This window comes from Bubalus kerabau, chromosome 13, assembly GCF_029407905.1.
Source record: "Bubalus kerabau isolate K-KA32 ecotype Philippines breed swamp buffalo chromosome 13, PCC_UOA_SB_1v2, whole genome shotgun sequence".
NCBI classification, from domain to species: Eukaryota; Metazoa; Chordata; class Mammalia; order Artiodactyla; family Bovidae; genus Bubalus; species Bubalus kerabau.
In genome coordinates this window covers 28,353,071-28,380,955 of record NC_073636.1, presented here as the reverse complement: position 1 = coordinate 28,380,955, position 27,885 = coordinate 28,353,071, and the positions used below count along the sequence as shown (strand labels likewise).

At 44.2% G+C, this 27,885-nt stretch overlaps 1 protein-coding gene across 3 annotated transcripts; it reads left to right on the top strand.

Moving 5' to 3' along the window:
* Positions 1–903: 903 nt before the first annotated feature.
* SEPHS1 (selenophosphate synthetase 1) lies at positions 904–27,885 on the top strand. Of its 3 annotated transcripts, none has more exons than XM_055543851.1 (9): positions 936–1,152; positions 3,887–4,156; positions 10,085–10,188; positions 12,219–12,326; positions 12,996–13,150; positions 14,977–15,067; positions 16,953–17,052; positions 23,365–23,577; positions 26,008–27,885. In XM_055543851.1, the coding sequence occupies exons 2-9, from the start codon at positions 3,964–3,966 to the stop codon at positions 26,220–26,222; spliced, it is 1,179 nt and encodes a 392-aa protein (XP_055399826.1). In that variant the 5' UTR covers positions 936–1,152; positions 3,887–3,963; the 3' UTR covers positions 26,223–27,885. The 3 variants fall into 3 exon arrangements, with proteins under 3 accessions (XP_055399828.1, XP_055399826.1, XP_055399827.1); XM_055543852.1 differs by lacking the exon at positions 936–1,152 and adding an exon at positions 1,848–1,982; XM_055543853.1 differs by lacking the exon at positions 23,365–23,577 and having other exon boundaries at positions 904–1,152.

Below are 27,885 nucleotides of genomic sequence, written 5' to 3'. Positions count from 1 at the left end.
CCTGACAACAGAACCTACAGCACCTTTTGGTTAAAAAAACAAAAAACACTCCTGCTCCGAAATATATTTGGAAAATGCTGAACCACTCTAGAAAAGATTGGTCAGTTTCCAACTTCTCGGTTTCAAGGGAAGCACGAAAAGGCGTCGTAGGAAAGCATTTTACTTTATTGTCTTCAGCAACGTATTAGAAAGTTGAAAACCTGAAAAAAGTAATCTCAGAAGCTGAATCTCTCCCTTGGGTGTTCATTCAAACACATGCGGTACTAGGCTGCCATGTTGACTTGGACCTGTGGAGAGCAAACAATGTAACTGAGGAACCTTAATCTCTGACTTCCTACCAAACGCATGAAACGTTCAAGAAACTTCGCAGCACGTGTGCGTGTTCACCAAGGCTCGTGTGATCTCCCGAGCCAGGCTGAACAATAGAAGGGAGAGTCGTTATTAATCAAACGCGCCGTCTGTGTTTCTAAGTCTTTCGTCGCGGCAGAGGGGGCATTCCCTCTGCTCTCACCCGACTTTCAAATCGTCTCCGTGCTCATTGTCTGCCGGTAGGAACGACGGCAGCGCTCGGGGAGCAGGTACAGCGTCCCGCAGAACGCAGCACGGTTGAACCCCGCCAGGTTTTGGGAAACATTCCCGGCCCTTCCAGCGGGTCAAGGAAAAGGAGGTGGCCCGGGCGCCAAAGGCTGCTGCCAATGCAACTCGCAACTTTTGAAATCAATCCTTTTTGCATCGTGCAACGGATGCCACCGCTCCTCGGGCTTGCAACCCCCCACCCCTCCCCCGAGACCAATCATTGCCGCGCTCGGGCCTGCACATCGCCCCCGCCCCCTTTCCCGGGCCGCACGCAGCCACCGAGCCGCTCCGGCCGCGGCCCGCCGCCTCTTAAAGGGAGGGAGCCGGCCCTTAAAGGCCCCTAGCGCGCGGCGCACGGCGGAGCGCGGCGGCCCTGGTTCCCGGCAGGGGCCCGCCGAGCCAGGCCGAGCCCCCGCGGCGCCCAGGCGCGGCCCGGGGCCCTCCCGCCCTCCGCGCCGCCGCCGGGAGAGGCCTTTTTATTCAGGCGACGCTTAAGGGAGCCCGGCCGCGCCCGGTGCATTGTGGGAGCGGCGGAGTCCCGTTCGCGGGAGGAGGCGGAGGGCGCAAAGCGAACCGGTAAGCGCCTGGCTCGGGGAGGGGGGGCGAGACACCAGGCTTAAAGGGGAATATTTGTCCGCAGGCCCAGGGCGGCCGTGCGGATCCCCCCGCGGGCCGCCCGGGCGCGCCGGGAGCCGTGCACGACCGGCGCTCTGCAGCGCTGCCTGGAGAGGGGCCGAGCCAGGGCTTGGTGGGGCCGCTTTAAAAAAGAAGCACCGCCCGCGCCGCCGCGGCCGCCGGCGCCGCGGCCGCCGCGCGGGGCCGGGGAAGGAGGGAGGGAGGAGAGGGCGGGGGAGGAGTGGAGGGGGAGGGCGGCGGCGGCGACGCAGGGGTTAATTTTTTCGCCCGCCGACATTTTTTGTGCGGCGGCGGCCCGCGCGCGCGGCGAGAGAGCCCAGCCCGGTCCCCGGGGCGCGGCGCCTTCAGGCCCTCCCCGCCTCCCCCCCGCCCGCGCGCGCCCTCTCTTCGGCCCCGCGGGCGCCTCCTGACGCCTGGCGCCCCGGCCTGGCCGGCCCGCGAACTCGAAGACCCATCGCGGCTAGTGGGACCGTGCGGGCCTCGCGCCCTCCCCGCGGCCTGGGCCGCGCGGTTCCCGCTGCCGCCGGGACAGAGAGCGGTTGGGCGGGCATGGCCTCGTCGGCTGCCCCGCTCCGCCTCCTCCTGGCCGCGCCGCACAAAGAATCTGGGCCCGGGTGGCCTTTAGAGGCGGCAGCCAGGGATTTAAGGTGTACCCGAGCGCTGCCCTCCGCCGCCCCGACGTGTGCTTCCCGCTGGGCACGCGCCCCTTGCGCCCAAGTCGCCGCGTCCTCCCCGTTGTTTGTTTCCGGGGCTTGGGGACCTTGGGGGAGGTAGGTACCGGGCCGGGGCTGCCCTCTTTCCCGCCCCCACTCACCGCGCTCCCCCGGCTCTGCGGCCCGCTTGGCGCCCTCGTTTGAAAAAATTAAAACGTGGCTGGGAAAGAAAGGGTTAACCGTTGCTTTAAATATTCATGTCATTGTTTTTTAAAGGTGTAAACAGGCGGCTTTGGGGTTCTAGTGGACTGCATATTATGCAACCCACCCCCCGCCCCGCCATTAATTTCACCTTTCTGCAGGGCCCCCCCATCTCCAAAAAAAGTAAGATTTTTTTTTTTTTTTTGGATTGAGATTTGTGTGATCTACGTCCCTCATTCTATTTGGAATTTTGAAACTCCTGAGTGCCTTCTGGGCTTAAGGTGTTTTAAACTTTTTGCCGTTAAAAATCTTGGAAGATTTAAAAGGAAGCTAGTCTCCTGAATTCCAGATTCCCCTCCCCGCCTTTATTTTTGGATAGGGATTGGAGGTAGGAAAATAACTGGATGCCTCGTGAGTTGGATTTTTTTCTGCCCCTGGTAGGAGTGAGGCGGTGTTAAGTGCGAGGCATTTGGTGAGGAAAGGACTGTTGTTTTTGTTGCAAACCCTTCCAAGTCAAAGTGCTCTTGGACTTTCCCAGCTGTAAAATGGCTTCAGAATTCCCATGTCTGTAACTTGATTAGCCTCGCGCCCTCCTTTTGCACAAGTGTTTTCTTGGACTGTCGGAAGGTTCACTCCTTTACAGTTAGTTGTAGGTTGCAAACCAAAATCATTGCTCACCCCAAACATGGTTTTGTAAAGACAGTTTGGATGACTGCCTGAACTCAGGCTTTGTGAGATTTATTTTAAATGAGTGATGTGCTTCCCAAGGGATCGAAAACTCTATAAATGGGAATTATGTTCTTAAACATGAATTTTATAGGGGAAACTGACCTTAAAACTTGGGGTGTCTGTTATTCTGTGCCCAATAAAGCATCAATCTGGAAGTTTATAAACCCCGGGAGCGCAGGAAAGGTTTTCATTTAGCCCCAAGGCTTCAAACTTAGAAAGATTTGTTCCAGAAACCTCCAGTGGTAACCCGAACTATAAATGCTAGTGATTTAGTACAGTTTATCACTATAGATCTGCAATGAAACACTAAGGAGGAGTAGTATACTTTGTCAATGATGTGTGTTTACTAGTTAGTTGGGCAGCATTTGCTTTCTAGGAAATAGCACTGAATTAAAACATCAGAGAACTAACTTTCCACTGCTCTGTTGTAGAAAATGAACCTTGCTGTGTTAAAACAGCCATTCCAGGTTTCAAATTGTGTTCTTTAGACAGGCTTCCTATTAGTTTTGGATGATTTTGTGTACTTCTGACTTAGAATCAAAATCTATTTTTCTAAAATCGAATTTAGCATCATAAAGAATTTCATCAAATGCATATCCATCAACTTCCATTTCACCAAAAATGCCTGTTAGGTATTTTATTTTTCTTTTAGATAGCAAAAGGTCTTCCTGAAAAGTCACGTTAGCCAGGGCATCTCATTTCTAAACCATAGTACTTCCTGGTTGATAGGTGAAGTGACTCGTTTTCCTGTAATGCCACCAGCTAGAAGAACGTTTGGGACTTTTTGCTCAAGATGGCACTGTGTCCTGTAAGCCAGCTGGCCCATAGTTCTGTCTTCTTGGCTGCCCCTCGCAGCCACAATTATAACAACACAGACGCAGAACGTGTCTCTAATGGTACAGTCACTTTTTAAGACTTACCTGGCTTATACATCACTGTGTCAAACCATTCTGGCCCCAGATGGCTATTTTCCTATGGTCTTGGTGATTTCAGCCCATTTCATGTTTACTTTTCACTGTCATATATTCACTTGATTCTTGACAAGTACTGGTGAGAACTCAATGGTGTCTTTGTGTTTTGGTGCTACCCAGGTGGATCTATAAAGAAACCAGCTGCGTAGTAGAGGGAGGGGAGGAGCCCGGCCGTGAGGTGTGTGGGCCCAAGAACCATGTCTGCACGGGAGTCCTTTAACCCGGAAAGTTATGAATTGGACAAGAGTTTCCGGTTAACCAGATTCACTGAACTGAAGGGCACTGGCTGCAAAGTGCCCCAAGATGTCCTGCAGAAATTGCTGGAGTCCTTACAGGAGAACCACTTCCAAGAAGATGAGCAGTTTCTTGGAGCAGTTATGCCAAGACTTGGTATGTGAACCACTGTTTTCTTTCATATTTCCCAAGTAGAGCATCTTGGATGCATTGTTAGTGAGTCAAAAACTGGAGTTCTCTTTTCCCATGTCCCTTTAAAAAAAAAAAAATTCTGCAAGAAGGATTCAGAGCAAAGCAATGGTAACTTACCTTATAACTTATTTGGAGGAACTACTTGAAAAGCATCAAGGAATGTGCTGTAACCATTTTTAAACTTTAAAGTATATGATTGAGACAACTGTTAAGGTATTTTTTATTCAATCAGATTAGAAAAGATAGTGGTTCTGCATCCTTGTACAGGACTGGGAGAACAGTGACTGGGTTGGGGGGAACTCAGGGCTCCTCTGCAATAGGCATCACTAGAAAAGTTCCCATGGGAGGAGGGAGAAGAAAAGTGCTCCAAACATAGAAGGCGGGAACACTGGACTGGGTCTATACTTGACCCCAGCTTGACATCTGGACTTGAGAGCTGTGTTTCCTTGATCCAGTTCCTGATGTTCTTAGTGATTTACCCTTCCCTAAACATTGAGCTCAGAAAGAAAGTCTCAGCTGCTGGGATGTCTGTTAGCTTCTGTGTGTGCTTTGTTCAGTATGTGATGCAAGACTTGTGATCACTTTGCCTTTTGAGTGTTAGTTGTATATTTTAGGAGCTTGTGGATGTTTTGTAGTTACAGTGTGTGACTTGATTAGTTTTCCTGCATAAGGTTTTAATTGCCTTTCTTTTTGCCTATATATGATCACACTGTCTCATAACGTTGGTTTTGAACCCAGGGTACTCCTTTCTTTCCTGATTGTATAAAGCAGAGTTGCTTTTGGTGGAAGAGAGGAAAACTCACTTCCTGCACTCTCAGGGCCTGTAAGGGCTCCTAGGAGCTCAGTTAGAAAACTGCCCTTGGGAATTCCTTGGGGATCCTTGGCTAAGACGTCGAGCTTCCAATGCAAGGAGTCCGTGTTCAGTCCCTGGTCAGGGAACTAGATCCCATATGCCACAACTAAGACCCGGTGTAGCCAAATAAATTATAGAAAAAGAAAACCGTCTTCATCTATCTAATGTCTCAGTGTGGAAAAATAACATGTGAATGAGGTGGAGTGGATGTCAGCTTACTTGTCAAGGAATGAGAATACACTGAGAAAATCGTTAGATAACTTTGGGCACCAACAAATGCAGTAAAAACCTCATGGATGGGACTTCTCTGATGGTCCAGTGGTTAAGAATCCCCCTTGCAATGCAGGAGACAAAGGTTCGGTCCCTGGTGGGTGAACTAAGATTCCACATGCTTCGGATCAACTAAGCCTGCAGCCTACAGTTACTGAGCTGGCGCACTCTCGAGCCCGTGTGCCGCAGGTACTGAAGCCCATGAGCTCTGGAGTCCATGCACCGCAGCAAAAGATGCTGCGTGATGCAGTGAAGATTCTGAGTGCCGCAGTTAAGACCCAACACAACCAAATAAATAATTAAATAAAAACAACAGCAGCAACTTTATGGATAAAGCAGTAATTCCCCTCTGTAACTGCCCTCGTTGACTTATTGAGCACTCAGGCAGTTGGTCCTTCCAGCAGCCCTGTGGTGCTCAGGAAAGCTGGGTAGCCTGTTTCCTGTCATTTGGTGGGGGTCAGAACTTGAAATCCACATTTTTCCATTCCTCTGCTCACCATACTGCTTGTCATCTGATTTTTCAGTCCAGACATGTTTGTGGGGAAAGAAGCTGCATCAGCTGTAACTCAGCAGTGACAGCAAGGGAACAGGCCAGGAGAAAGAGATAATAAGTGTTACTCTGTACACTCTTCTTAACCCTCCTGAGCCTCAGTTTCCCCATCTGTAATATCGGCTAATAATACCTGTAGTTTGCAACTGTTCTGAGTACCAGAAATTATCTGTGTATGTATGTGCACCATATCTGCACCCACATACATAATACATACATGTTTTTACGTATAAGGTATGTATGTATACACATAAGTCTGTTGACGTGTTTTTAAATTTTTTCTAAAAGTGTCGTATTTTCGGCATTCTAAGGATAAGCCATAACAGTTGTTAAAGATACATGTTTATTGTATCTGACGAACTGTTAATGATAAGTATGTATTGGAAGTTGGTACATGTGGGACTTCCATGGTGGTCCAGTGGCTAAGACTCTGCCCAGGTTTGATCCCTGCTCAGGGAGAAGGCAATGGCAACCCACTCCAGTACTCTTGCCAAATCCCATGGACGGAGGAGCCTGGTAGGCTGCAGTCCATGGGGTCGCTAAGAGTCAGACACGACTGAGCGACTTCACTTTCACTTTTCACTTTCATGCATTGGAGAAGGAAATGGCAACCCACTCCAGTGTTCTTGCCTGGAGAATCTCAGGGATGGGGGAGCCTGTTGGGCTGCCATCTATGGGGTTGCACAGAGTCGGACACGACTGAAGCAACTTAGCAGCAGCAGCAGCAGTAGCAGCAGGGAACTAGATCCCATGTATGGCAACTAAGACCCAGCTCAGCCAAATAAATAATTTTTTCAAAATTCTTAAAAAAAAAAAAACCACTTGGTACATCTGTTGCTGATGCATGAGCTTTGTCACATGTTGACGGCTGCTGGCTATGGAGGTAGTTTGATGATTTAGGTTATTTTTTTTAATTTATTTTTAATTTTTTTGCTGGATGGCTTCAGTCTTGCTGAAACCTTCTAGAATTCCCCTTCAGCCACTGATTAAGCACACTCTGCTCTGTATTTGAGGCTTCCTCCACTCTGGCATCTTCCTTTATTTCCACCTATGCTGTGCCTCTGTCCTGCTCTCTCATACTTGATATACTCCTTTTCAAATCCCATGGCCTATCCTAGGCTCACCCTCTCTGTCTTCTTTTCTTGAAATTTGATAGGGGATTTGTAAACCACTCACTACAGACTAGTGCTGTCCCAAAGAAAGATGAGATAAGCCCGCTGTGTCATTTAAATTTTTCTACTACAGGTAGTTCCATTAAAAAAAAAAAAGAATCAGGGACTTCCCTGGTGGTCCAGTAGCTAAAACTTCTTGCTCCTAATGCAGGCGGCCTGGGTTCGATACCTGATTGAGGAATTAGATCCCACATGCCACAACTAAGCAGTCACATTCTGCGACAGAAGATCCTGATGCTAAAGTTAAGACCACCCAGCACGGTCATATAAGTAAATAAATAGTTTTAAAAAATCTATCAGTTTAATTCAGTCGCTCAGGCATGTCTGATTCTTTGCGACCCTATGAATCACAGCACGCCAGGCCTCCCTGTCCATCACCAACTCCCGGAGTTCACCCAGACTCACGTCCATTGAGCCAGTTATGCCATCCAGCCATCTCATCCTCTGTCGTCCCCTTCTCCTCCTACCCCCAATCCCTCTCAGCATCAGGGTCTTTTCCAATGAGTCAGCTCTTTGAATCAGGTGGCCAAAGTATTGGAGTTTCAGCTTCAGCTTCAGCATCAGTCCCTCCAGTGAATACCTAGGACTGATCTCCTTTAGGATGGACTGGTTGATCTTGCAGTCCAAGGGACTCTCAAGAGTCTTCTCCAACACCACAGTTCAAAAGCATCAATTCTTTGGCGCTCAGCTTTCTTCACAGTCCAACTCTCACATCCATACATGACCACTGGAAAAACCATAGCCTTGACTAGATGGACCTTTGTTGGTAAAGTAATATCTCTGTTTTTCAATAAACTATCTAGCTTGGTCATAACTTTTCTTCCAAGGAGTAAACGTCTTTTAATTTCATGGCTGCAGTCACCATCTGCAGTGATTTTGGAGCCCAGAAAAATAAAGTCTGACACTGTTTCCACTGTTTCCCCATCTATTTCCCATAAAGTGATGGGACCAGATGCCGTGATCTTAGTTTTCTGAACGTTGAGCTTTAAGCCAACTTTTTCACTCTCCGCTTTCACTTTCATCAAGAGGCTTTTTAATTCCTCTTCACTTTCTGCCATAAGGGTGGTGTCATTTGCATATCTGAGGTTATTGATATTTCTCCTGGCAATCTTGATTCCAGCTTGTGGTTCTTCCAGCCCATAGTTTCTCATGATGTACTCTGCATATAAGTTAAATAAGCAGGGTGACAATATACAGCCTTGACGTACTCCTTTTCCTATTTGGAACCAGTCTGTTGTTCCATGTCCAGTTCAGGTGAATTTAATTCTACTATATTTTAACTTTATATATAAAAATGTCATTTGGATGCATAATTAATATAAAACATTGCTAACGAGATGCTAGCTGAGATTTTTCTCAGGTCCAAGTGTTTAAAACTGAATGTGTGTTTTACACTTGGCAGCGCGTGTCACTCTGAAATTGCCATATCTTACCATGTGTGGCTGGCAGTTCCCATGTGGACAGCGCTAGACCCTCCTAAGCATGCAGTGGTGTCCTCGTGGAGAGAGGATATGTGGGTGATGGGAGCTTCTTGTCAGCCCCAGGAGTGTGCTCAGGAGTCATGGTCACACTCTCTGATGCTGGATAGACAGAGAAATTAACTGCTCTACAAATCAAGATTGAATTCAAGTTTAAGATTCCCATGTTGGGAAATATTTAAAGCTAACTTTCAGCAACTCTTTTTTAGTGTCTCTTTCTATAGACCTGTAGTTTATATGGAAACCTAAAAGGGAACCTTCCCTCTTTTCCAAAGTGAATAGTAATGTATTTGGAATACCCAGTTGTTGGAATGATCGGTTTCAGGAGAATCATGTGAGTTTAATTGTGGTTCTTGCCCTGTTTCCACTTGAGTGCTGCAGAGTATCATTAGTGGGCATTTTTGTGCACATGCACCGAATGAGATGAACTGTTGCACACTTTCTGATCGCTGGTAAGGAGTGTTCCATGGTCACAAATTTGTAAGGCTTGCCATTCTGAAACAAAACCTTCTATTCCCTAACTGGATCTTCCACCAAGAGTTTCTGCTTTGCCATCTAGTGTGGTAATAAAAAAATCAGCCTGCCATCACAGAGTGATGTTTTACTAAACTTGATTTTATTTCTGTATTAGTAATAATGGATCAGACCTTGACAGACTGCCCCTGGGACTCAGCCTGTCTGCGGGGGCAATTGTGAAAGCTCACAGGTGGTCGTCTCTGTGGGATTTGGGTGTGATTTATTCTTGTTTCGTTTGGGATTCTGGGTGAATCTACCTGCCTCCTTTTGTACTTCCTCCTGATTTGTCCTTTGCCCATTGTGTTGCAAAGTCGAAATGCTTCCTAAGGGCCGGGGGGTGTCCCCTTGATAGATGTGTTGGGAAAGCACGTAGTGTTTGCATTGCAAGTGATTTTTTTTTTTTTTTTAAGAAATATGACCTACAGTAACTAGTCTTGACTGTTTCTAAACCAATCTCAGGAAAAGGGGAATTATTTCTAAATAGCCATCAAGTGTAAGATCCCGTGGGCACCACAGTGCTCATGTGCGTGCTTGATTAGAGTCGATGAATACTTGTTCTAGCTTTGTCCTTTTTCCGTCATTTTTTACTAAAATGTGGATTAGCATTTTATATGTGTAAAATATTTTACAGATTTTCTGTTGGAAAAACAGAATGATACCCAAAGATGTACTCTTGGCTAACTATGGAGAAGACAACCCAAGTTCCTTCTGTGCTGTTCTCATCTTTACGGAAATTCTCCGTGGTGCCAATCACATGATAACAGTAAAAGAAAGGAAAATTTGTCTTCAAGGCATCATTAGAGTCTCAAAATTGTACCATGTTGAAGTTGAGTCTTCACAACTAACAAATTGTCTTCTCGTTTGCTATCTTAAGCTGGTTTTGTTTCACATTTATTTCGGTTACACTTCTTGATAGGAAACACATTGCTTTGTTGGCAGTGAGCAGTGTTCCATAAGAGTCCTGTGCAAAACCCCTCCTGTCAGAGCACTGAAGGTACAAAATGACCCCACTCTCCTGTTGACTTCTGGATGATGGTGACTCCCTCTTTGCAGGCATCGGGATGGACACCTGTGTCATTCCTCTGAGGCATGGCGGCCTTTCCTTGGTTCAAACCACAGATTACATTTATCCCATCGTTGATGACCCTTACATGATGGTGAGTTTGACCCTATGTACTTTTACATCTGGAATTGCTTGCTCATTGGGTTTGGAGTGGTGGCTGGGTTTTGTACGTGTGTGTGTGTGTGTGTGTGTTTGTTTTTGTTTTTGTTCTGTACAGACTGTTATTCCTCCCACCATGACTCTGCCATTGAGGGTCTGACTTGATTGCTCCCTTGCTCACACTTGGTACCGTGCGTGAGGCAGGCAGGGCGGATGTGGGGTGTCCCCTGCTGCTCTCGTACCTGCGCACGTCTTTCTGCCAAAGCACCTGTTCAGTCTGTCTATGGAATGATGTGTTTCTAGTTTTCTCCTTTTGTTTCCTTGTCCATGTTTTTCTTTGACATTTGTAAACTCCACTTTTCCTGTGTTTCACTATCCTTTGTAATAGGACAGATCCTGCATGTCTCTGTCCAGAAATTGAGCTTAGCATCTCATCACAATGAACTTAACCATTGATCCTAATTCTGGTCACGCCTCTCACCATGTCTGTATTCCATAGGGTAACCCATGGGTCTCCCTGCTGATCACGCTCCGCTCAGATCCCCCACCTGCTCATTGTGGGGTTGCTGCCAGCAGCCCCTCCATCTACCCAGCTGGACCCTTCCTTGCACCCTGGCAGCTGGGAGGAGCCAATGAAGAGATTGGGAACATCTTATCCGTAGGAAAGTGCCAAAGGCCCCTCCTGGTGCCAAGGGCACTGGGAACAAGGCGAGGATGGAGTGTTCACCACTCAGGTGAACAAGAAACACATGGGCTCCCAGAAACCTGTCTCCTACCCACATAGCCAGCTGTCTCTCCTCTAAAGCAGTGCTCCCATGCACGCCACGGGTGTCCGTCCCGATGCCTGCAAAGACGGGAGTCACCATCATCCAGAAGTCATGCGCTATGGCATGTTATGACTAACATGCCATAGTTAGGCAGTCCTATCTGACTGGGGGCCCAGGTGGCTGGAACCAGAATGCATTCTCCCAGCATCTCGCGGAAGGACCTGAGAGCCTAGCACAGAGGGGGCAGCACACCTCTGCAGCCTGGCCTGTGGTTGGCACCTCCCAGCATGCCAACCACACTGCCCCTGTTGCCTCGTGAGTGAGTCACAGGAGGCGATCCAGCTCCCTGCCAGCCTGCCTGGAAGTTGTAAGACAACATAACGATAAACCAGCAATGAAATGGCCACTGGAAGTGATATAGTAACTTGCAGTTTGATTACTCTTATGTCAAAAGAAAAGTTTGTCATTTTCTCCTTTGCTATTTAGAGAAAGGCAACTTTAAAAACCTTTTTCAATCTCCGTCGGCAGTAGAAAATCTTTTGTTTTTTATAAATAATTATTAATATTATTAATAATTATTAAAATAACTAGAAATTATTTTCTATTTTATTTTCCACCTTTCTATTGAGTACTAGTTCAAAGTTCCTCAATAAAACTATATAGTTTACTAGGAATTGCCTCCCTTTTTCTTAGAAAACAATCTGGTTTCAGGGCTAGGTGTTGTTCATTTCTTCTATTTTTTTTTTTAACCAAGATGATTTTCCTGTTTATCTCATACAACTTTGGAAAGCAGTCCAAAAATTTCTCTGAGTACATAAAACCCATCTTCTCTGTAACCAATAAAAGTTGGCCCTTTTTAAGAATCTGTTCAGGGTAAGTGACTGTTTGCACATTTTCTTTAAGATGTTTGTTCCCCAGCATTTCCAGTCTGGCTCCTCTGCAACCATCTGCTTCATGCCCACTTCTCTCCACCATCTCCCTGCTCTGGGTTCTGCACCTAAATAAATGGCAGCTTTCTCCTGATGTTTTAGAATGGTGAAGAACATGGAAATGCTCCGTGCTGCATGGAGGAGAGGTGGTGGCAGGAATGTCTGAGCTTGGTTCTGTGGTGGAGGAAAGGCAGCGAGTGTGTGAAGCACAGCTGCTGAGGCCCACATCCTGGAAAGTCCCCTCCCGGGTGCCTCTGGGCAGCTCAGCTCTCTGTGCCTGCCCCGGAAAGTCCCCTGGGGTCCCCACTCACATCTCCCTTCTCTTCCAGGGCAGGATAGCCTGTGCCAACGTCCTCAGTGACCTCTACGCCATGGGGGTCACGGAGTGCGACAACATGCTGATGCTCCTTGGAGTCAGTAATAAAATGACTGACAGGGTGAGTAGGAGCTTTCCAGCCAGGCTGTGGCACCAAGGCCGTCACCCTTCCCTTTGGTCACTGGATGGTGACATAGACAGTGGTGGGGTCGGGGTGTCCCACTGCTCACCTGGAGCATCTGTGGCCTCCCTGCCTGACCTGTTCTTTGACTCAGAGGTGAATTCCTGTTTAGATTATTTTTGACAGGTATTTGGTTTCATCCCCACGCCCTGCCATAGTTCGCCCTGTGCATAAGAATTGAGCGTTCAGTAGGCTCTTGTCTGCCCCCACAAGGTGCTCTTGGGCCTCTGCTTGGACACAGCCTTCTGGGGCAGACGTGGGGGTGCACGTGAGCTGGTCTTGGGTGGTTGAGGACCATGTAGAGAGCCCATTCAGATGCAGGCAGCCCTGAACACCCAGCCCATTTCCAGAGTTCACTTCTGTTGTCCAAGCTCCATTCACATTGTAACCTGCAGCCTCTTCCAACTTGTGATAAAAGGGCTACAGAGTGAGCTGTTACTCACTCTGTAACAAAAGTGAGCTCTTTCTGTTACTCCCTTCCTCTTCTGGAAACTCTGGTTTTATGATCTTTTCTGGTTTATGATCTTTTCATAGCTGTAAGTGTATAGACTCTCTTTTCCAGGTTTTCAGCTGAGTGATGTGACTTTTAATTTTCCTTTTAAACCCTAGGAAAGGGATAAAGTGATGCCCCTAATTATACAGGGTTTTAAAGATGCAGCAGAGGAGGCAGGAACGTCTGTAACAGGCGGCCAAACAGTGCTAAACCCCTGGATTGTTTTAGGAGGTGTGGCTACGACTGTCTGCCAGCCCAACGAGTTTATCATGTAAGTCGTTTTTTTGTTTCATGTCACCTGGCCTGGTTCGCTTCCCAAAATTTCACATAACATAAAATGCAGTTTTTTAAAGTATACAGTTATTGGTTTTTAGTATTCATAGACTTACATAACCATCACCACTGTCCAATTCCAGAACATTTTCATCTCCTGAAAAAGAAACCTCGTATTCATAGCAGCTACTACTAACTCCCTCCTCGCCCATTCCCTAAAATCCACAAATCTACTTCCGGTCTCATGGATTTGCCTGTTTTGGACATTTCATATAAATGGAACCATGCAACAAGTGATGTTTTATGTCCGGCTTCTTTCACCTAGCCTGTTTTCAGGGTTCCCCATGTTGCACGTGTGTTGGGTACTTCAATCCTGTGTATGGCTGAATAACAAACACTCCATTGTATGGACAGACCACAGTGTGTTCATCCATTCATAGGCCACAGGCCTCTGGGTTATTTCCACCTGTTGTGAGTGATGCTGCTGTGAACATTTTGTGCAAGTTTCCTGTGTGGACATAGGTATCAAAAAGACAGTAAACAAGTCTTGGTGAGGATGTGGCGACACCGCAGACCTTGTCCATGGCTGTGGGGAATGTAAAATGGTGCGGCTGGTTTTGTTCCTCAGGTTCAGTAGTCACCACATGACCCAGTAATTCTTAGATATCTGCGCCTGGGAACTGGAATGTATGCCCACACCGAAAGCTGGCACATGTATTTTTATAGCAGCATCACCCGCTTCTTTACTGTTGTTTTTGATAATAGCTGTCTTAGTGGGTGTGAGATGATACCTCAGTGGGTTTTGATTTGCATCTCCCTGATGGCTAATGCTAAGAGCATCTTTTCATGTGCCTTCAGGCCATTGCCAGGTCTTTGGAGAAGTTTCTCTCTTAACACAAGTTGTCACTTTTTGTGTTTGAGAAAACCTAATTAAGAAAATTATTAAAATCTTATTGAGAAAACCACCTTGCCCTGTTCTCTGAAGGAATCAGAAGCTCCATTTGTGGAGTGAGTTTTGTGAGCGGGTGCCGGGTCCATGTGTTTCACAATTCCAGAAGCGTGAAAGGGTGTGCCTGCAGGTTTTTAACCCACGTGGATGATTGTTGTCCACTGTCGGGGGACCAGACGACTGTGTGGACAGTTCCTTGAACCAGGACAAGAAAGACATGAGTGCTAGTCATGAGGGTACTTAATGAGACAGGAGTTTTGTTCAGGGGCGCAATCTTTGTGTTTTTAGGGGTGCCTTTTTTTTTTGGTATTTGCCTTCTGTCTTTAAGACAGGGCCTAACCAGGGACCCTGGGTACCAAGGAAACTTACTGGTCATAACTGTGAATTTGACGCACTGATGGTAGAATTACCAAAACATTAGACCCATAATGGAGCAGCCTGAGAAAGCCCACCCGCATCTCTGCTATATAAGTGATTGTAAAAAAGAAAGAACAGTGTTTGTTTCAGAAGTCTTGTTGCCCCAGAACCCTGGTGGATCTGTGTTGAAAAGTACAGAGCATGACTGAATCAGGGCCTGATGATGTCTTTGAAGTCTAAGCAGTTTGCCTTTTTGGGAAACTAGGAAGTCATTGTCCTGAGTGTTGAAGTCGTGGCCTCTCCACTTTTCATTGAATGCTTTGTTTTGTTCATCAGTCGCCCCAATAGTAAATGGTAAAGCTCTCCTGTCAATACATGGCAGAAGTTGGCTTAAATATGAGTAAGTGACTGCAAACACACATGTGGTTTTCCTAGCCTTTTCTTTCTTTTGTTTGACCGATGGTGAGCTTATCTCCTTGGTTAATTTGATGAGAAACTGCCAGTGTTCTCTTCTTCAGGCCGGATAATGCAGTGCCGGGTGACGTGCTTGTCCTGACAAAACCTTTGGGGACGCAAGTGGCCGTGGCTGTGCACCAGTGGCTGGATATTGTAAGTGACCTTCACCTTCCGGTGTCAGCAGTGTGTCTTCTCAGATGAGCTCTTGAGGACTCCCCTGGTGGTCCCATTGCTAAGACTCCATGCTCCCAGTGTAGGGGGCCCTGGGTTCGATCCCTGGTCAGGGAACCTGATCCCACATGCCCCAACTAGAGATGCTGCATGCTGCAACTAAAGATCTCATGTACTACAACTAAGACCTGGCCAGGCAAATAAATTCATACATAGTTAAAAAAAAAATTTTTTTTAATGCACTCTTCTAGTTGTAGTACCAGAGAGTATAGTGTCAATCTAGACCTTACAGAAATCCTGGGAGTTGTCCCTATTCTTATATTAAATCCAAGTTTCATGTATCAAGTGCTTAAAGTTCAGACTACTCCATGAAGAGAATATAGGAAACAGTTGAGTTTATCTGTTCATTAGTTACTAAGCTGGCTGTATCTTATCACTGAAAATTAATACATAAGAGAATGTGTGCAAAGTTTGATATTTGAGGTATAAATAAGGCCAGGCTTATTGACAATTTAAATTATTTTAGTCATGAGTTTTTTGGTCATTTCTGGTTGCATGTTTTATCTTTTTAAGCTAATTAGTGAATCAGAACCTTTTGATAAATAATCATCTTATGGAGAAAGCATCTAGAATATAAAGATACTTATCCTGAGTCACTTTCTACTGCAGTATGATCAATCATTCTTCCTTTAAGACTTTTTTCATTGCTGTAGCAACTCAAAAATGAATGACTGTGGTATATTCTCACATATCGCAGTGCTTTCAATTTCTGCAATTGACATCTGAAACCACTAGTCCTGAGAAACAATTGAAAAAGAGTAATTTTATGTTACTCATCAATCGGATAGATCTTAATTTGACACACAGCAGAGAGAATCTCTAAGGAGGCCATATTCTTTAGATATTTTTCCCTTCTTATTCAGCAATGATGGGGACATTTCCCATCTAGTATGATCACTTGTCAATCAGACCACAGGACTTTGCTTTTTACCAATTTCTTAAAGGTGCTCAGAACTGGAAAAAAGCAAGTTTCAAAGACTAAGTAACAGAGTGATACCCTTTCATAAAGGTCGGAAGCAACCAAAGAGTATTGTTTGGGCGTCTGTATGTATGAGGATACTGCTTTTCAAAAGGCGGGAAAATGACAAGTATAAAATTCAGAATTGTTGTTACCTCTTGGGGAGAGCTGAGGGACAGGGAATAAGGGAGGTACACAGAAATAGATTTCCATTGGGCGGTAGATTATTGAGTGTTGCTAAAAATGAGTGAATTCATGAATGCTGGCCATTAGTGTACCATGACTGTATGTCGTGAACCCAGCATCGTGACGCTAGGCTCTTTGACTATCAGACTTGGGAAGAAGAGGGAAGACAGTGGCGTTTCAGAGGATGTGCTGTGTGCTCACTCTCAACGTCATTGGAGCCAATGCTAAGTTGAAGTTCTTTCCCATTCATTTGTCCCATTCATTTGCTCTCAGAATTCAGGGAGAGTCAGTAAGAATATTAACACAGTTAACACGAAAACATGAAAATTGTGAGCCATCAGCTTACAAGGGGAGATGAAGAGGAGAACCTAAGGACATTCACAACTATCCTGGTTTCACGTTTCCAGTAAACTGCAGTGTTGGACTACAGAGGTGCAGCTGAGAGCAGAGAAGATGCCGTGATAATAACGTCTAGCGGACACCTAAAATAATAATAATGGGGGTTGGGGGAGTGGGGAGTTAGAAAACTTAATTTTGTGTGCAGAATTAGATAAGTAAAACTCCTCAAGATGACTAAGGAAAAAACAGGCTGTTTCAGTGGTTAGAAACAAAGATTGATCACATTTTTTCTCTTGGCTCCCTCATCTGTGTTCCTGTCATCAGCCTGAGAAATGGAATAAAATCAAGCTAGTGGTCACCCAGGAGGATGTGGAGCTGGCGTACCAGGAGGCGATGATGAACATGGCTAGGCTCAACAGGACAGGTACGGCTGGGCTGGATCAGCAAGCTTTCTAAGACGCAGGAAGGGAGCTCTTTCAGGCTTTGTGGGCCACAGTCTCAGTTGCACTGATTTTTTTTCCCCTCATGACTCTTTTAACATTGTTTTTTTAAAAAAAAATCTTAGCTGGAGGAACTGGCCATCAGCCAGGTTTGGCCAGTGACTGCACAGCCCCTTCTGTTAGTGCATAGAGCCCTGGTGGGAATCCAGACACGTTGCGTGTTCTTGACATAAGCACAGGGTAAATGTGATTTGCTTTAGAGGAAAAAAAATCATATGCTTATTATAGGAAAGTTTTTAGAAAATATCAAAAGTAAAAGAAAAACATTGTTCATAGTCCCACCACCCCAAAATAAGTTCTGTTAATACTTTTATGTATTTTTCTAAGATTTTTATCCAGGTTTGGTTGGTTGGTAGTTTACTTTTATCTTATTGTTGATGTTGTAAACTAATGGTTAGCATACATTTTACTTGTATTTGGAATTTGGTGGGAGCAGGTCATGGAGCGGCATGCCAGATCTTAGTTCCCCACCCAGGGAGGGACCGAACCCATGCCCCCTGTAGTGGAATTGCATAGTCTTACCCACTGGACCACCAGGAAAGTCCCTGGAATTTGCTTTTATTCTTAATATTACTAAATTCTTTTTTCCATATTATATATTCTAATACACATGATTTTTAATGGCTAGATGTTCTATCAAAACAATATGCTGTAACTAATTTGCCTTTTGCCTACTTTTGAACAATTTATTTTGAGATAAAATTTTTCTGTAATTTTTTTTTCCTGCATTCCAAGAGTATGTCTTTAGCTTTATTCCAAATTAAGTTGAATTGTAATTATTTAATTCTTTGTTCTCTGATATTCTCATCACTTAAAGGTTTTTCATTCCTACTTCTTTTACTGTGCCATGTTTAAGAAGTTTTTTTTTTTTTGTCCTTCAAATTAAGTAGTTTAACACTTAGAAAGTGATTTGTAATGGATTTAGTTTTACTTATATAGATTATTAGTTTACTTATATTTGTGCACTCAAGAGTCCTCTATCCTTAAGTTTTAGACATTCTTGATAGGGATATGGCAGAACACTTTGGTCGTATGCAGCAAAATTAAGTGTACGTTTATTTTGACCCAGAATTCCCACTTCCGTGAGTCTATCCCAAAGCTACAGTGGCCAAAATATGAAATAACATGTGTACAACACGCAAAAGAAGGGTGCACTCTAAAGGTCCATCACTGGGTGACTGACTGGGATTGTCTAGTCTCCATGCACAGTGGAATTCTATTCCCTAGAAAAAGGAATGAGAGAGCTTTATTACCAGGAAGCTATCTGTAGGATATGGCCAGTGAAAAAAGCGAAGGACAGAGCATATATGTAGTATGCTACGTTTTGTGTGTTCATAAATAAATACGAAGTAATAATGTGTATTTTATACTTTCAAAAAGAAACTGGAAAAATAAGTCATTAACAACAATTATTACATATACAAGAGAACAGGGAGGAAGCAGACCCTCTGAACATGCTTTGTTTCATAAGTTCAACTTGGAAACAAATGTTTTATGTAGTTTTCTATACTTAAAAATTAAATGAAAAGAGCATATTTTATGAATCCAAACCAAATTTTTTAAGCTTGTCCAACGTACGTCTAAGCTAGTGGCAAAATGACATGAAGAAGAATTATTTCAGATCTCTTTGAGCCTGGTATTTTCTGTGTACATCCTTAAGACAAAAATCCACAAAAATATTTCATTGTTGTCAGTGGGTTTGTGTTTGTGAGAATGTTGTATATTGAGATAAATAAGTGAATGTAATTAGGAACAAAGACTTTTAGAGAGAAGTAAGACGATCTAAGTAAGAGAAGTAAGACAGTTTTAAATTAATTAAAAACTATCATCTTTAATTTTGAATTATCAGTGTGAACTCAGAATTATTTTTTTTCTCTGAAAATGTTTATTTCTGAACCTGTTGAAAAGACCTAGAAGCAGTGAAGGGTGAAGTCTTATTGCCCCTGGTCGGAAAGTTACTGTTTTCCACTAAAAAGTACCAGGACTCCCTGGGGAAATGGCAGGTTCCAGCTCTGGGGCAGGAAGTACAGAAGATAAGCTTGATTTCCTGTGCCTGGAAGTGTGGTGTCACATCCCCACAGTTTCAGGGGGCTCCCACTTCATGGGAGTGGAGGGTACAGTTTGAATATCAAAGACCAGAGTGACCATATCAAGTATCTAAACAAATGATAATTAAAACTTTTTGGTCACCTGGGTCACCAACTTGTTCTAAAATAAAAGTGGTCATCCTTTTATTTTACCTGTCTTGTATAGAGTGATTTTCAGGGAAACCGAATTTTCTAAAAAATTTATCGAAATCATATAAATACAGGAAGAATGGTTGAATTACAGAGTTGCCATTTTTGCTGTCCCTTGATTAAATGAACCTCAACACAAAAAAACATCAGTGGCTGCTAGAAGCTTTTGGTGAAAGGTTCATGTTGATGATATTTCTCCCCCCATTCCCCATGAAGGATTCTTGCCAGAAAAAAAGAACCTGAGTCTCTTCGAGCCTCAGTCCTAAACACCAGTACAGGAAATAGGGAAGATGGTAGAACATGCTCGCATCGGAGAAGATCCCCAAATCCAGAATGGAGGAGATGCTGTAGGAAAAAGTGGCTCAGTCTCCACAAATAAATGACACTGAGAGGGAACTGTTGTGACGTTTCAGAGAGAGCAATCAAATGTAGTGTTCATTTTGTTGGTATGATAATGATATTGTGGCTGTTACAAGTTTTTTTATCTTTTAGAGGCACACATAGAAATACTGATAGCTAAGGGACATGACTGGGGTTGGCTTCAAAGTTTCCATATCACCTCTCACATCCCCCAGCAAGCAGGCAGGAAAAGATGAGACCCCAGCAGACTGGTGGTAACACTTGAGGCTGGGTATTGTTAGGTATGTGGGAATTCATGGTGGTGTGCTCCTCTCTCTGCTTTTGTGTTTCACTGAAATTTTTATAATAAAAATTAGCAACAGTCATTCCCTATATAAGAGAAGTGGTGACCAATACCTTAAAAGTAGAATCCCTTTTCCCTAGTGGCTCAGGTGGTAAAGAATCTGCCTGCAATGCAAGAGACCTGGGTTCGATCCCTGGGTCAGGAGGGAGAAGGGAATGGCTACCCACTCCAGCATTCTTGCTGGAGAATTCCGTGGATATATAGGAGCCTGGCAGGCTACAGTCCACAGGGTCACAGAGTCGGACACGACTGAGCGCCTGACACACACTTACTGACTTTAGGATTCAGTGTGTCCTCCTGTCCACTCTGGTACTCAGAGCTTGTCTAGGACGGCGTCGGGAAGAGCTGAAGTGGAGGTTATGGCTTTGCTAAATGTCCTTGACTGCCCCACTGTGCCAGGTGTAGGTATGTGAATAGGATGGCCTGTTGCTTAGCTAGCACTATGAACCAGAATGGGGTCAATTCTCCTCTCAGCGTGTGTTGTTGAGGATATACCTAAGTAAAAGATTCTGGTCTAAGGAAAGATAAACAAGAGATTTGATGAACTTGTGCTTAGTCACTAAGTTACGTCCAACTCTTTGGGACCCCGTGGACTGCCTCCCGCCACACTCCTCTGTCTGTGGGATTTCCCAGCCAAGAATACTGGAGTGGGTAGCCATTCCCTTCTCCAGGGGATCTTTCTGACCCAGGGATCGAACCCAGGTCTCCTGCATTGTAGGTGGATTCTTTACTTTCTGAGCCACCAGGGAAGCCCAAAGAGAGAAAATGTATATCAAAAAGCAGGTCTTTGCTAGTGGTATAGTGGATAAGAATTTGCCTGCCAATGCAGGGGACACAGGTTCAGTCCCCAGTCCTGGAAGATTCTTCATGCCATGGAGCAAGTAAGCCTGCATGCCACAAATACTGAAGCCCACACGCCCTACAGTCTGTGCTCTGCAACGAGAAGCCACTGCAGTGAGAAGCCCGAGCACAGCAACGAAGACCTAGTGTAGCCAAAAAAAGAGAAAGCATTTACCCCAGAACACTTCTGTAAACATACGGCATATTTCATTTCATGAGAAAGACACTTAGTTTTTAAAAATTAGAAATTCAGTTACTCTCCCCATCCCCAAAATGAAATACATAGGTGCGACTCTAAAAACATGTCCAATTTCTGTATGAGGAAAACTATAAAACTGATGATACAAATTAAAGATGTAAATAAATGGAGGTATTCCGTGCACGTGGATAGAACTCAGTATTGTCAAGATGTTAGTTCTTCCCAACTATAGGTATAATGCAATCCCAACTGCAGTTCTAGCAAGTTATTTTGTGAGTATCAGCAAACTGATTCTGAAGTTTACATGGAAAAGCAGTGGACCCAGAACAGCCAACACAGTGTTGAGGTTGGAGGACTGACACCTCCTGACTTCAAGACTTCATATAAAACTGCAGACATCAAGATAGTATGTTGTTGGTTAAAAAAGAGAGATCAGTGGAATAGAATAGAAAGCTGAGAAATGGGCCTGAATAAGTATAGTTAAACTGATTTTTGACAAAGGAGCAAAGGATAAATCTTTTAAATAAATGGTTCTTGAAAAATTAGACATCCATAGGTAAAAAATGAATCTGGACACAGGTCTTAAACCCATCATAAAAATAAACTCAAAATGGATTGTAGACCTAAATGCAAACATGCTAAACTCCTAGAAGATGACATAGGAGAAAACTTGGGTGATCTTGGGTTTGATAATAGCTACTGAGATAACACCAGAAGCACAAATCCATTAAAAAAAAATGGACAAGTTGGACTTATTTAATATAAAAAACTTCTCTATAGAAGAGACTGAGGATGAAAAGACAAGCCACAGACTGGAAGAAAATCTTTACAAAACACATGTGACAGAGGACTGGTATCCAGAATTGGCAAAGAACTCTTGAGACCCAACAATAAGAAAACCCAATTAAAAAACGGTTGGGGGGGGTGGGTGGAGAGAGCTGAGCAGACACCTCACCAAAGAAGATATACTGATGGCAAATAATTATATGAAAAGATGCTCCACATCATATGTCATTAGGGAATTGCACATCTACTAGAATAGCTAAAGTCAATACCAAATGCTGGCGAGGGTGTGGACAACCCATTGCTGATGGGAATGCAAAATGGTACAGCTGCTTTGGAAGATAGTTTGGCAGTTTCATACAAAACTAAATCTGCTAATATGATATAGCAGTTGTGTGCCTTGGTATTTGCTCAAATGAATTGAAAGCTTCTATCCACCCAAAAGCCTGCACATGGATGTTTGTCGTAGGTTTATTCAAAATTGCCAAAACTTGGAAGTAGTTGGTAAATATATAAATTTATATTTATATAAATTAATATAAATATTAAAGTCCTTCAGTAGTTGGTAAATATATAAATAAACTGTGTCCATCTAAACAGTGGAATATTGCTCGGTGCTGAAGAGAATTATCACGACATGGAGGAGCCTTAAGAACACATTACTGAGTGAAAGATATCAATCCAAAAAGATCAAATTCTGTATAATTCCAACTCTGACCTTTTGGAAAAGGCAAAATGATGGAGAAAGTTGAAAGATCAAGGGTTGGAGGAGTGGGTGAAAAGGTGGAACTTGGGATTTCCAAGGAAGTGAAAATACTCTATGATACTCTAATGACTGGATACACGAGCTCATACATCTGCTGCACGCATAGACATCAAGAGTGAACCCCAGTGTAAACTGTGAACTGGAGTTAACAGTAACGTATGAGTCCTGACCTGTCAAGGCAGCACACTGATGCTGGCTGTTACTGTAGGAGAGATGGCTGGGGGGTAGGGACAGTATGGCAACTTTCTGCTAAATTTTCTGTAAACCTAAGACTATTCTAAAAAATGTACTAATTTTTTTAATTAAAAAATAAAAGATTAACCTTTCAGATACCAGGAATGTACCTTGAATTTAGATCAGACAGTCTTAAAAGGTCTTGTTCTTTGATTTTAGGAGAGTATGACAGATTTATCTTTCATTGAGGTAGCATTTCCTCCCTACAGATATTTTGGTTTACTAGGGCTTTACTGTTGGTTGAAGCTGCTGTTCTGAGTGATTCAAAATGAACTACAAAACCAACTTTCAGAATTTCACTCCAGGTTTTACTGATCTTAAAAATCCAGCTTTCATCATTCCTGTATGCCATCTTCCTGATGAATTAGCAGTTTTGAGACCAAAGCATCGTAAGATTTTGAGTTGAGGAGGGGTGTTTTCTAGGAGTCTCTGTTCATGACACCAGATGACAAAGGCTTCTCTGTCCTCCGGCAGCGGCAGGACTCATGCACACATTCAACGCCCATGCGGCTACCGACATCACAGGCTTCGGGATTCTGGGCCACGCACAGAACCTGGCCAAACAGCAGAGGAACGAGGTGTCCTTTGTGATTCACAACCTTCCCGTCCTGGCCAAGATGGCAGCTGTGAGCAAGGCCTGCGGAAACATGTTTGGGCTCATGCACGGGACCTGCCCAGAGACATCAGGTACCAGGGCCCTGGCCCGGGTCAGGGGTTAATGCTAGTGAGGCCAGTGGGACCTCCCTGAGGAGGAGGAAGCCAGGTCCAGCAGTAGGGCCCCAAGGTGTGAGGTCTTGGCTGGGAGCATCTTCAGCCTGCTGCCGTCTGCCACAGTGTCTTCATGCCATCCTTCCTGTGATGAGCAGCGTTGTTTTCAGTCCAGTGTTTGGTGATGGGATGGGAAGAAGGGGAAAATAGGTCATCCCCTAGTTTCCATTGGAAACTCAAGAAATAGCTAATGTATCCATAGGTTACACTGACGAGGCTGTATTTTTTCCTTGAAAAAGTCTAAAATTAGTGTTTTAAGAATGAAATAGTATATGATATCTCCAAATTACCATTTTTCTTTTTGTCCCCCCCCCCTTTTTTTTTTCTTTACCTGGACTCTGTTTCATCCTTTCAGTTCTATCCCCCACCCCCCGCACCTTCCTCCCCCTAGTCTCTCTTACTTCTGTTATACTTCCTCTATAACTCAGGAAGTTTCCCTGTCCTGGTAAAAGAGTTGAAACATCTGGTACCCATGCCTAGACTGAACCCCTAGGTAGTCAGTCTGAGGTTGGCCTGGTGGTCATAAGAAATTCTGACCCCTAGAAGCTAAGACCACGAAGCCCGACCCATGCACCAGCCCTGGGGATGGGGATGGTGGGGGTCGTCTCAGGTGGGCCTCTCAGCCATAGAGAGGACCCTGCCGCTTCCTGACCTCAAAATCACGAAATCCACTTCCTCGAAGTATGCTACAAGAGGGTAGCTGAACTGTTGGTAGAGCAGCACCTGCTGCCTGGCAGGTGTAGAATCAGTGTGAATAAACTAATGAATACTACCAACTAATATAGTTTGTCTCTATTAAAAAATGAGAAGTGTCTCATTTTTTGTAAAAGGTCATATATATTTTTTTCCCATTGTGTTTCTTCTACTTATAAATACATTAAATTATTCTGGCCTAGCTACTCGGGTACCAATGAAGATTTATTTTCACATATTTTGTATTTTTCTATTTTGAAGTTAATGACAGAGCCCGTGACAGAACCTAGATACTTTGAGGCACACACACTTTTATGGCCTTCAGTTCAGTTCAGTTCAGTCGCTCAGTCGTGTCCCACTCTTTGCGACCCCATGAATTGCAGCATGCCAGGCCTTCCTGTCCATCACCAACTCCCAGAGTTCACTGAGACTCACGTCCATCGAGTCAGTGATGCCATCCAGCCATCTCATCCTCTGTCATCCCCTTCTCCTCCTGCCCCCAATCCCTCCCAGCATCAGAGTCTTTTCCAGTGAGTCAACTCTTTGCATGAGGTGGCCAAAGTACTGGAGTTTCAGCTTTAGCATCAGTCCTTCCAAAGAAATCCCAGGGCTGATCTTCAGAATGGACTGGTTGGATCTCCTTGCAGTCCAAGGGACTCTCAAGAGTCTTCTCTAGCACCACAGTTCAAAAACATCAATTCTTCGACACTCAGCCTTCTTCACAGTCCAACTCTCACATCCATACATGACCACAGGAAAAACCATAGCCTTGACTAGACGGACCTTAGTTGGCAAAGTAATGTCTCTGCTTTTGAATATGCTGTCTAGGTTGGTCATAACTTTCCTTCCAAGGAGTAAGCGCCTTTTAATTTCATGGCTGCAGTCACCATCTGCAGTGATTTTGGAGCCCCCAAAAATAAAGTCTGACACTGTTTCCACTGTTTCCCCATCTATTTCCCATGAAGTGATGGGACCAGATGCCACATGATCTTCGTTTTCTGAATGTTGAGCTTTAAGCCAACTTTTTCACTCTCCACTTTCACTTTCATCAAGAGGCTTTTTAGTTCCTCTTCACTTTCTGCCATAAGGGTGGTGTCATCTGCATATCTGAGGTTATTGATACTTCTCCCGGCAATCTTGATTCCAGCTTGTGGTTCTTCCAGCCCAGAGTTTCTCATGATGTACTCTGCATATAAGTTAAATAAGCAGGGTGACAGTATACACCCTTGACGTACTCCTTTTCCTATTTGGCCTTAGTTTTTAAATAAAAAAAAAAAAAAATGAAAAGCCTTTTTTGATAAACTGAGGACTCCATGTAGAGAATCAGATTGAAAATGAAAGGTTCTCTTTTGTTAATCTTTTCAAGCATTGCCTGGGAAAGATTGGCACCACATACGTTGCTGCGTCTCAGACACTTCGCTCCTACACAGCATCAGATGATTCACAAGGAGGGTGTTTTCATGACTTAAAAGTTTGTTGTTGTGTGTGTTTTGAAATACAGTAGTTGAGCGAGGAATAGTAGTTGAGCGAGGAATCAGTCAGCGACTCCACAGCGCGGTCTGCGGAATAGCCGCAGGCAGTGCAGACCTCTCTTCTGGGGAGACGACAGCATCGCCGCTAACGGTGCTCCTTTTTTCTCCCTTTCCCTTTTGCCAGGCGGCCTCCTGATCTGTCTACCGCGTGAGCAAGCAGCTCGATTCTGTGCAGAGATCAAGTCCCCCAAGTATGGTGAAGGCCACCAAGCATGGATTATTGGGATCGTGGAGAAGGGTAACCGCACAGCCAGGATCATAGACAAGCCCCGGATTATTGAGGTCGCACCGCAGGTGGCCACCCAGAATGTGAACCCCACACCCGGTGCCACCTCGTAATCTAGGCCAAGGCAGCTGTGTGGTTTTGTTTTTAAATAGCTCTATTTCCTTTATCATCATTTCAATTAAAGACTATAAACAACAACGAAAAATCTCATTGTGTCTACACATCTGGTGACCTTAGGTCGATTTGTGAGTGGATGCAATTAATCAAATAAAATCCATTGCCTTTTTTTCCCGTTACATTAACTGAAGATGCACCTAATCTTGAGGCAGCTTCTGAGTTGAGAATTATATTGTTATCCAATACTGTTGATTCATTTTGAATCTTTAGACACTTATCTCTCGCCGAGTAGGCTCTTTTTAAAGGTGCTTTCACGTAGCACAGACATTACCTGTCGTAGTGTATAGCAGTTTGTGTCTTTTCATTTTATGTGTATTTATCATTATCCGCCCGATCCTTTTTGAAGTGTCTGAAATGGTATTCTGGAAAGACAGGATTGGTGAGGGAGTGACACAATGGTGTCCCAGTAGCAAGAGGGTTGCATGAATCCTTCTAGTCTTCTAATTCAAGAGCATCTCTTTGACCCAAGGGTGCATTCAGCTAAACCAGGCAAGTGCTTAACTGCATGGAAAGCACTTTGAAGACAAAAAAGAAATGTTCTTTCTTTTTTTTGTAGCCTTCCTAATACTTACAGTAGTATCATTAACTGTTTTCTTTATTGATAGCAAAAAAGGACACTTTTTGCAATGTAATTAGATGTTCAATAGCACAGCAAGGATTTGCCTCTGAAAGGGGGTTCATGTATAATATTCATTTACAAGTCAGCATATAATTAACTACACAAATAATTTTTAAATATAATCAATAATAAAGACTGTTCTGTGGATAGTCGTGTTTAATACATTTTATATTTTGTATAGTGATTTCAGACCTTTTGTTTCCCTAAAATCCAGCTGTTTAGCCTGATTCTTAGCATTATTTTGTCCCTTGCGCCAGTACTTTTCCATGCACGCTTCCTGTGATCTGTGTGGAAACCTGCATTGGCCAACCATGCAGCTTGAACTTCAACTTGTTATTCAAATAAATATTTAATTTTTTTTTATTGCTCTTGTATAATCAGATGCCCCGTTTAGTATTATTTTAGAAGCATCAAGAGGGTTTTGGCTAAAATACAATTTATTGGGGGAAAACTAGATTTTAGTTTTATAAAACTTTCAAGTCTTTCACGGGACCTATATTTTCTTGAATTAAATTTTGTAGTTCTAGAACAAATAGGTGATCTAAAAAGGTGTTTATCCGTGTTCCTTAAAAACAGAGGCTTCCTTTTATTTTCACCTACTGACCCAGTAGGAGAGGCTCCTCTCCTCAGGTGTCACACTGTCCCCGCATGTCCCACCGCCCGCATCTGAGCGCTTCCTGCCTACAGGCACCAAAGTCGAGAATGGCTCAACTTCTTGTCAAAGGAAACCACCACGCGGGAGCAAAGCCCTGGAAGAGGCTCTACCTTGGACTCGTCCTCCTTCAGGAGCCAAAGCGCAGCCTCTTTGCACATGTTACTGGAACTCAAGCCATTAACTTCAGTGTGTAGGACCAAGGGGCTGCAGCAGAACTGAAATTAACTGGACATTGGGTAGGGACTGATAACCGTGTTGGTCCTTAGAAGCTGCAAATTGGTGGTCAGCAAAATAAAATGTGTTGGAAACCTCTGAGTGAGATGAA